This window comes from Tachysurus fulvidraco, chromosome 14, assembly GCF_022655615.1.
Source record: "Tachysurus fulvidraco isolate hzauxx_2018 chromosome 14, HZAU_PFXX_2.0, whole genome shotgun sequence".
NCBI lineage: Eukaryota > Metazoa > Chordata > Actinopteri > Siluriformes > Bagridae > Tachysurus > Tachysurus fulvidraco.
Window position 1 is genome coordinate 65,001 of NC_062531.1, and position 10,000 is coordinate 75,000.

The 10,000-nt window shown below is 38.5% G+C and overlaps 1 protein-coding gene across 2 annotated transcripts in view; it reads right to left on the bottom strand.

Annotated features, from left to right (window-relative positions):
• Positions 1-10,000, bottom strand: part of erich3 (glutamate-rich 3) — a 19,485-nt gene that overhangs the window by 1,130 nt on the left and 8,355 nt on the right. For both annotated transcript variants that reach the window (XM_027171291.2, XM_047800407.1), the window contains 6 exons: positions 7,575-7,761; positions 6,884-7,062; positions 4,692-4,838; positions 4,177-4,605; positions 2,192-2,323; positions 1-2,018 (listed from right to left, as the gene is read on the bottom strand). The exon at positions 1-2,018 is cut by the window's left edge and continues 1,130 nt beyond it. In XM_027171291.2, the coding sequence (XP_027027092.2) occupies positions 1-2,018; positions 2,192-2,323; positions 4,177-4,605; positions 4,692-4,838; positions 6,884-7,062; positions 7,575-7,761 (3,092 nt within the window). The remainder of the gene's footprint in view (positions 2,019-2,191; positions 2,324-4,176; positions 4,606-4,691; positions 4,839-6,883; positions 7,063-7,574; positions 7,762-10,000) is intronic.

Here is a 10,000-nt window from a genome sequence, read left to right on the forward strand (position 1 = left end):
CACGAAAAGTTCAGCTCCTCTCTCCTCTCTTTTGACAAACATATCTTTATCCAGAGGCTGAGATCTTTCATAAGGAGTGGTGCTACCTTCTACACTCCTGCTTTCTTCAGCAGCATTAATGCCTTGGTCCTTTTTAGTTTCAGTAGATGATTGAAGGTGATTGCTAGCTCCTCCCCTGCTCTCTTCTTCACCTGTACTTTGAAAGTCAACATTTGTGTCCTTGGGTTCTGAACTGGCGTCTGCAGGATCTTCTGCAGGAGTTTTGGCTTCTGATGAATCTTCATCCTCAGTAGCATCATTGTTATTGTACTTTGATGTTAACGGTTTAATCTTCTCCACCTCGTATTTGATGTCTTCTTTATCGGTTGTATCTTGCTGTATATTTTGTTTTTGTTCAAACGTTTCTTCACCAACTTCGTGTTCTTCTTCCTCATTTTTTGTCTCTTGATGTGTTTCTCTTTGGTCCTCTGCTATCTCATTGTTCTCATCCCTCTGTTCATCTTTCACATCTTCTTTAGTCACCTCTTGATCTATTTTCTCTTCATTGGTCTCAGACCATCCCACCCAGTTCCCTGCTCCAGCTGCTTCCTTCTTGTCAAGCTCTTTCTGGTCTGCAGTAATTATTTCTTCTCTGTTTTCTGCTTCAATCCATCCTGGTTTTACTTCAGATCCATCTGTGGTTTCCTGTAGAGCTTCATGAACAGTGGAATCAGAGTCTTTTTGTTCTTCTTTGTCATCTTGCTCCATCACTATTTTCTGCATCTCTGCATCAGTTTCAACAGCATCTATCGTTTCTTCTCCATCTTCACTCATAACCTTTAGCTCATTTCCTCCAACCTCGGTTTCGTCAAAAGATGTATTTTCCTTCAGCTCTTCCTCATGTTTATTGTCCCTTGTGACTTTACCTTCACTGACACCCTGTTGTTCACCTTCAGCAAGTTTGTCTTCTCTTTCTCCCACATCAACCTCTCCTTTGTCCTCTGATGCTTGACCTTTGGAACTGGCTTCGTTTTGATCCGATCTGTCCTCAGGCATCTCTGTATTGATGTTCTCCTCATTGTGTTCTTCACCTGTGATCTCATCCTTATCTTGGGCTTTATCCACTCCATTCATCACATCTGTCTCATCTCCATCTTCTGACTGTTCTTTTTCCCCCTCAGTTTCATGTACCTCCAATGGTTCTTCAGATTGTTCACCCTTACCTGCAATATCTTCATCTTTCACCTCATTTGCTGAGTAAGGCTTTAAATCCAGTTCTCTCTTTTCTATGTTGCCTTCTCCAACACATTCTGTGATGTCATTTCCTGTCTCTTCAGCATTATACCTCAGATTTCTTGATTCTTCATCAAATGTTTCCGCAGCATCAGCTCTGACCTCCACAGTGACCCGATCTTCAGCACACACATTTTTTCCACTCAGCCCGTTTTCTAGTTCAGTATTCTGTTCCATATTTTCATGATTACCAGATGTTTCTTTATGGTTCTCAGGATGAAGCAGTGTGATATCCTCCATCATGCTGAGCTCTTCATACACTTGAGTTGCTCTGGTTTCTGCAGCATTTACTGAATTTTCATTTGTAGTCTCTTTCTCATGTTGTTCTCCATCTTTTGTCTCTTTATCCTTGAGCTTTTCCATCATTTCAGGTTCTTTATTTGATTTATTATCCTCATTTGTGACATTATTGTCCTCTTGCTTTTGTTTGTCTTCCTCATCAATTCTGTCTTGCTTTATTTCTGGTTTTTGGTCTTCATTCATATCATCACCATTGTTTGGCTCGTCTCGTACATGTTCATCTTCATCGCTTGTGTTTTGAGATTTTACTTCTATTTGGTTGGTGTCTTTTAATTCTTCCTCTGCTTTTCTCTCAGGTTGTGGTGTTTCTTTTGTTTCCTTTTCAGGTTCCTCTTTGGGTTCCTCTGCCTGTGTTTTTTCTCTTTCAGCCTTTTGCACAGGTTCAGCTCCATTTTCTTCATCGGTTGTCTGCTGGACCATGTTACTTTCAGGCTCAGCTCCTGGAACTAGGAGTGTTTTAATGAACAATTAAATTAAATATAATTACTTCATATCTTTATGAAATATGAATTATGAAAATATTTATAAATGCCTTATATTTATTTAAGTCTTATTTACATACATATACACTTGGTCCTATCACATGAACACAGCTGTAGATGATTAGAGAGGAACTCACCTGGACCGAGCTGCTGGATCTCGACAGAAACCAACTCGTCTTCCTCAGTGGAGGAGTCGCTGAGCTCCGGCTCAGAAACACACTCAGTCATGATTAAAAAAGCGTTTGCAAACTTCTCCTGCACAGACTCGGCTTGGGTTTAATACAGATAAAGACAGAGAATTAAAAAGAAATGTTAATGACAAATAAAATAAGTAAATAATATATTATTATGAATCGTGTGCAGTAGAACAAAAAGTAGTTAGACACGTGAAAGAAAATACACACAACACAAAATGAAATTCAAACGTTTATTTTAAAGGTTTACTAGTGAATAATAAATCATGCCATGCAAAAACTGATAATAAAATAATATATTCATTCATATAAAAGGTTGAACACATGCAATTAACCAGAGATTAATATGGTATTAAATTTAAACTTGACTTTCTATATTATTCTGTATCTGAACATTAATAACTGTTGTAATTTACAGCTGTAGAGATCATTCATAAGTGAAGCTTTTATATTTTTACAATTTTGTATCAGTATATCTGACATTTTATTTACTCTATAATCATTAAACACATCATTATAATGACAAATCACCTGACTAGAGCAGACAGTATATCGTGCATAAGGCATTTGCTGATCATCAGATAATACACACAAAAATAAGATAAAACTTGTCAATTTAGGTTCCTCATTGTGGACATGTTTAAATCTCTAAAATCACACATATTTCCATTTTTACATTTAGAGTCTAAACAATAAAACATCAGATAATTATAATTATTATTTAAAGTAAAGATCTTAAAAATCAGCAGATGCCCAGAATAAAATCAACACAACAATGAAATAAAGAACACAAAATAATCACACAGCAAACCAAGCAGACAAAAAGATCCGGACAGAAATCACACAGTATTTTCAGTCTTTTAATTATTTTAAGAAAAATAATTTGCCTTAAATAGAAATTAAAGGGTATTACACATTATTTTCTTACACATTATTTTCTTATATGCAACAAATACTCTACGAATACAAAGAACTCTAGGGTTAATTTTCAGCACACAGAAAAATATTTCTGAGAAAAAATGATGTGACTTATTTGTAATTTATTAAGAAGCCCAAACATATTAGCAGAATGCAACACACACATGAAACATCAAATTATAAGTTTAATCTCTAACCCTAAGTATCAGTGTGTGCTGATAATCTGTCTGATAAATCATTTACAGTGCAGCCGTCCTCAGGTCTGGACTCTGATTGGTCAGAAGGGGATTAATTCTCCATAACAGCAGCTTTAAGGTTTATATTGGTGTTAAACACTGAATATTAGTAATACAGCACTGCTGATTAAATGAGATATCATGAATATCAAATAATGTTAAATATTAAGCTTAATTTCTTACCAAAGGCTCTATTTCCTGTTTCACTGGTCTCTCTATGCTCATGAGTGTGAGTTACCTTAACGTTCACTCATGAGGATGAGGGGATAGAATTATGGATAGGGGTTAGTGTTATGGTTAGGGTTACGGCTAGGGGTTAAAGATAGAGTTTACTGGGTTAGGGTTAAAATTAGGGTTAGGGTTAGGGCTAGGGGTTACTGGGTTAGGGTTAAAATTAGGGTTAGGGTTAAGGGTATAGGGTACGGTTAGGCGTAGGGTTAGCGTTAAGGGTACAGGGTAGGGTTAGGCTTAGGGTTAAGGTTAGGCTTATGGTTAAGGGTACAGGGTAGGGTTAGGCTTAGGGTTAAGGGTACAGGGTTAAGTTTAGGGATAAGTAGAGTTACAGTTACAGTTATCTATGTACTAAAATGGATAATTGCACTTTTGTAGCATTTTCTTCATAGTTTTTTGTTGGCACATCATGTCCTGATCAGAAAAGAACAAATATCTTGATGTTAAGCAGAATATCAGCACATGCTTGTGGCTAATGACAAAATTGCTAACTACTGATTAGAGTAAAAGCCACATTGTGAGAACACAGAGCCTAATACTCACCTTGGTTTCTTTCCTTATTCACATCAGCTCCTCCCTCTCTGATGTCCTCTCTGGCTTTCTGAGCTTCTCCTGGTTCCTCATTTTTTCCAGGTTCCTCTCTGGGTTCTTCAGCTTCTCCACATTCATTTCTAGGTTCCTTTGCTTCTCCGGCATCATCTGTGCATTCCTCAGATTTCCTGGGCTTGTCTTTGGGTTGCTCAGCCTCTTCATATTCCCTCGCTATGTGTTCCATCTCCTGGTTTGGGGCTTCATCCTTAGTGAGCAGAGAAACGCTGTTTGACTGCAAGACCTCATTCTCTTCTGCATCTTTTATGGATGATAAAGTTGCTGTGTGTTTATCAGGGCTCAGCTCCTGCTCTTCTTCCAACTCATCATCATCTTCCTCACTGCAGGACAGACCAGAGGAGATGGATGGTGATCCTCTCACTTCTGTTGAAGGTGAACAGAATTGGACACGAGTGAGATTCATAAATTGGTTCTATTTCCATAAATAAATATTAAAAGGAAACACTGACTGTTGCTGTTCAAATCCTCGTTTCCATTTTCATCCTTTCTTCTCTCATCCTCCTCTTCTCTGCAAAGAGATGGAGATGTCTTGTTTCCCTCATCCACTCCATCATTAATGGGATCTTCATCATCAGCCTCAAAGTCTTCCTCATAACCTAAAGCAACTCATACATGCACAGAACAAAATACAGTGTGTATAAAGGTGTATAACATTAGTAACTGTCTACAAATAATACACATCTGAAAAGATGACTTTTCAAAGAGAAATTTCAGAGTACTGATGGTTTGGCAGTGGAAGCTTCTTCTGGCCAGACCACAGGGTGTGTAGGGTGAATGTCAGTCAGGTCCTTCTGCAGTGTGGCATCTGACTGGATGTCTGATGTGAGAGATGTGGTAGCATAGTGGTTAAGCCGTTGGACAACTTATGCCTGGTCAGATCTAGTGTGCACTCTGCTGGGGATTGATCTGTTTGGTCAGCCAGTGACTCATGAGATTGGATGGAGCCGACGGGAGTCTGTCACGCTTTCTCTTTAACCATTGTTGCTTCAGTCAGCTGTATGTTCTGGTCTTCATCAGCGATCATTTGAAGTCTTCGGTAGGAAGAAATTAGTGTTGGGTTTGTGGTGAACTCAGAGTTTGTTTCCTGAATTATTAGTGGTATTACTACAAACTGTGGTAGGAAGGACATTATTTACAGTTACACTATTAACATTTACATTATTTCCTGTCCAGTGTCACCCAAAAGAGAACGAGTTTCACTTCTGAATCTGGTTCCTCTCAAGGTTTCTTCCTCGCCACCATCACCTCAGGCTTGATCATCAGGGATAAATGTTAGAGATAAATAGTAACTTAAGAAACTTAAAATAAATTCGGTTTCTATACTTCTGTAAAGCTGCTTTGAGGTAATGTGAATAGTTAAAAGCCCAAAACAAATAAACTGAATTAAATAAAAAAAAATAATGTGTTGATTGGAAGGCTGTGAGTTCAAATCCCAGGGCAAACAAGCTGCCACTGCTGGGCCCCAGAACAAGACCCTTACCCTCAATTGCTTGACTGAGATTAAATGTAAGTCACTCTTATTGGATAATGGAGTATCTGTAGATACTGAAGACCCTGGTAGGATGATCAGATTTACCAAATGCAGGTTCAGAAATGACCTCGTAACCCTTATGTTAGTGTAATAACAGAATATGTTAGTGTAAGTTTGGCATGACTTGTTTTAAGTTGGTTTAGTTAAAATCTCCAGCTGCAATGAAGGCAATGTTTCTGCTTCAAGTGAGACGCGACAGCCACGATGAGCAGGTAAAAGGAATAGCATCTGATTGTCAGGTCTTCCAAAATAAAAACCAGGAATGGGGAATAAAGCAATGTTAATAACATTAGACCAGCTGTTGGTTAGTTAAAGAGAAAACAGACAAGGATTTTCCTTTCTGTCCACATGGTAAATAAAGTATAAATAAATAAATAAATAAATGAAGACTGCAGGTTGTTGGTCTGGTCAAAACCTTCAAAATCAATATTAGATTTATATTTAAATGTGGTTGTATTTATCCCTAATGAACAAGTCTGAGGTGACTGTAGTGAGGAAATATGGAAGAAGAAGAAACCTCAGAGGAACCAGACTCATCCTCATTTGGGTGACAGTAGAGGGTGTGATTATAAACCCTAAGTCATGTCTCAGTAAAAATGAATATTGCTGTTCCTCAAACTGCCCTGAACATAAACTCACCGGTGTCTTTATAAGCAGAATGCTGGGTACGAGTGGACGATGTGCTCCTGCTTTCAGCCAGTTTCACGTACCTGATAACGCTCTGTTTGTTTTCATCGGCATCTCAGTGAAAGTGTCCAGTAACTTGTAAGTGGGCTTAAAATCTAATGTGGTGACAAGTCTTAACAAAGCAGCCACCTTTAACTTGTCCACCTTTTCATTCATGCTAATAACAAATCATGACATTTACATTACACGTATAAAATCATACAGTTATACAGTTTATATTTATACAGAACCAAGTGAGTTAAAGTTCACATCAAACTTCAGAATGTGGAATAGTGACGTGAGCACAGACTGGCTGAAACCAGACAATGTCCAATCTTCAGATGTCTGATGTGTTATGTGATCATTAACTGAAGCTCATTTCAAATAATCCTGATCACTGATTAATAATAAAGTTAGTCAAGGTTTATTTGAACACTAAAGTACCGTTTTTGCGTTTGTGCTCCTGATTGGTGTTTCTCTTGGCCTCATTGTTGTGTGATTGGCTGGATTCAGACTGCGAGCATTTTTCCTCTTCAGCTTCATTTTTCCAGGAGACAAGTGGATCATTTCTAATCCCCTTTGGTGGAGCGAGTTTTTTATCCAGGCCCATTGCTATGATGCACCTGGAGACCAAACAAAGTTTATTTAGGGGTGTGGTTTACTTACAGATGGGGTGTGGCTTACCTATCGATGGGGTACAATTTACCTATAGACAAAGATGGGTTTACTTTTAGAATGGGGCGAAACTTGTTGTACATAACTAGGATGAGGTTATTAGCAGTAAGAGGCTGGGCTTAGCTTTGGTAATAAGTAGCAGGGATTGGGCTTATATGTAGTAAGGGGTGGGGCTTATGTATTGCAGGGACTGGGCCTACCTGTAGTTTGGGGTGGGGCTTATGATGTATTCCCTAATGTGTAGCAGGTGGAGAGGCTTAGTAGAGATGTTGGATGTACCTGTATGAGGAAGCGTACTCTTTTCATATTGGCTATAACAGTATGAGTTGTGAGGAGAAGGGCTGACCCTCAGCAGGGGGAGGTCCTTATATGTAGCAGAGGGGAGGGCATTTGTATAGTAAGCAAAGGAATTTACCTATAGCATTTGTAGTTTCTCACCTGCAGCAGGAGTTACACTTACCTATAGCAAGGGGTAGCTCCTTCAACCCCACAGAAGCCAAATAAGGCATGGTGTCCACCAACCCGTGAGTTCTTCTTGTGTTTGAACTCACAACAGGAGCTGAGACGCTTAACCTGCAGCCCATTCAGGTAGAAAGTTAAACTGAAGGGGAAACCACGATGACGTCGAGACAAGAACTGAAATGACTCTGAAACACACACACACACACACACACACACACACACACACACACACACACACACACACACACACACACACACACCTCTACAGTCTGACAGAGTTGTAAGAAGAGTGTGTACAAAATGGCTATTTTACACAATGAGTCCACAGATGTATTGAATCGTTTGCCACCAGTTTCATGCCTGTGTTTAAATTAAACTGTTTTTTATTTCCCTTTTGTTTATTAAATTCTTTACATTTCTATCACAGTTCATTTTATTCCTCTTCTTTGGCAGACACTTTTTTGTTTCCTGTCTTCAAGCAGCTAGCAGAATAAACACTCTTCGGATCTTTTTAATTTTCCGATCTGATTCAAGCCAAAGGTACGTTATCATTATGTCAAACTTTCAGCTTGTCCGATGTGTGAGCTGCAGCATGTTTAGTCATTTTTCCTTCGTTATTATGTATTGTTTTTTACTTGTGATAAATGTATTTTAATTAGCTCTCTGACGGAGAAGGTTTCAGCTTTAGAGGTGCGAATCCAGACACTAGAGAGGGATAGTGATGGTGATCTGGATGTGATTAGGGGGCTTTAGAAACCCTCCGACTCCGGCATTAGAGCCCTCACAGGGGAGGCGAATGGGTGACGACTCTGCGGCTAAGTCTCAAAGCTAAAGCTAATGCTAAGGCTAGCCCACGGGAGCACCACTCCTCTCCGCTTCACATGTCTAACAAATTCAATTTATTTGTATAGCACTTTTAACAATTCACATCGTCTCAAAGCAGCTTTACAGAAGTATAGAGACAGAAGAGAAATAAATAAATAAATATATACCAGTGCATCTGAATAAATTAGAATGTCAGTGAAAAGTTTCTTTATTTCAGTAATTTGACTGAAACAGTGAAACTGATGTATTATATAAATGGACACAGACTGCAGTAGTTTAAGTCTGTAAAGTGTGTTAATTTACTGTATATGTACTGAACACTGAGGCTCCTTGTGCTTTAATTACTGCCTCAGTTCAGTATGGAGGTGATCAGTGTGTGGCACTGCTGATGTAGAAGCCCAGGTCTCTTTAACACTGGCCTTCAGACCATCTGCACTGTTTGGTCTCTTGTTCCTCATGTTCCTGAAATTACTGAAAAAACTTTTCCACAACATTCTTATTTATTGAGATCATCGGTATAAGAAGTACAAATAAAAATAAATAAATAAATACATACAGTTAAAGCTGCTGCTATAATACTAATGTGTTCATTCCAGTATTTCTGAACATGTAATATTGATTAACATATCGTATTTACACTGCTCAGCACTGTTTGTCTATTGTCTTATATTGTTTGTTTGCACTGTCTTTTGTCCTGCACTGTCTTGTCTGTCTTGTCTTGCACTGTCTTTTGTCCTTCACTGTCTTGTCTGTCTTGTCCTGCACTGTGTACACCAGGTTACACAGATACACCTTATGTGACTAGGACACTTACTAAGTCCTTATAGCTCTGCCTTTGTTTTAACACCCTGATCCTGGAGAAACGTTGTCTCATGTCACTGTGTACTGTAACAGTTATATATGGTGTAAATGACAACCTGACAGTTTTGCTCTCCTTAGTGAAGAACCCTCTGAAAAACCTGAAAGAGCTCTGGTTATAGGAGACAGTCCATTTTAAGTCCATTTTAAGGCATGTGAAAATAGCTCAGCCTTTAGGGGCTCCAGCAGCACTAGTTAGGTGTACTCCATTAACCAGGGCACTGGACATAGAAGGTAATCTTAGGGTCTTAGGCAAGCATAGGTACTTGAATGTAGTTTTGTACACACCGTTCTCATGTCTTGCACATGCATAGCACATAGTGTAAGAACAGGCCTAGTTAATCTGTGACAATCCAGAGCCAGGGCCAGGGAGCAGACAAACAGGAAGGAGGTGTTGCAGTTATTCATGATGATAAGCTCGATGTCAAGTAAGAATCTAGACACATGTTTAACTCATTCGAAGTTCTTCATACTAACATAACATACTGTATGTAGCTACAAAATATACATCTACTGAGTCAGTTCCTCTAATTGTTATACACAGACCTCATGGACCGCATTCTCAACATATTCATCTGTGAATTTGCAGATTTCATTTCAAACCTAGTTGTTTCTTTAGATAAAGTAATTGTTGGAGACTTTTATATTATATTATATAATTATATTATATTATATTATATAATTATATTATATTGTGCTGTTCTCAGAGGATCTTCTAACCTATCAAAATATTCATTTTCA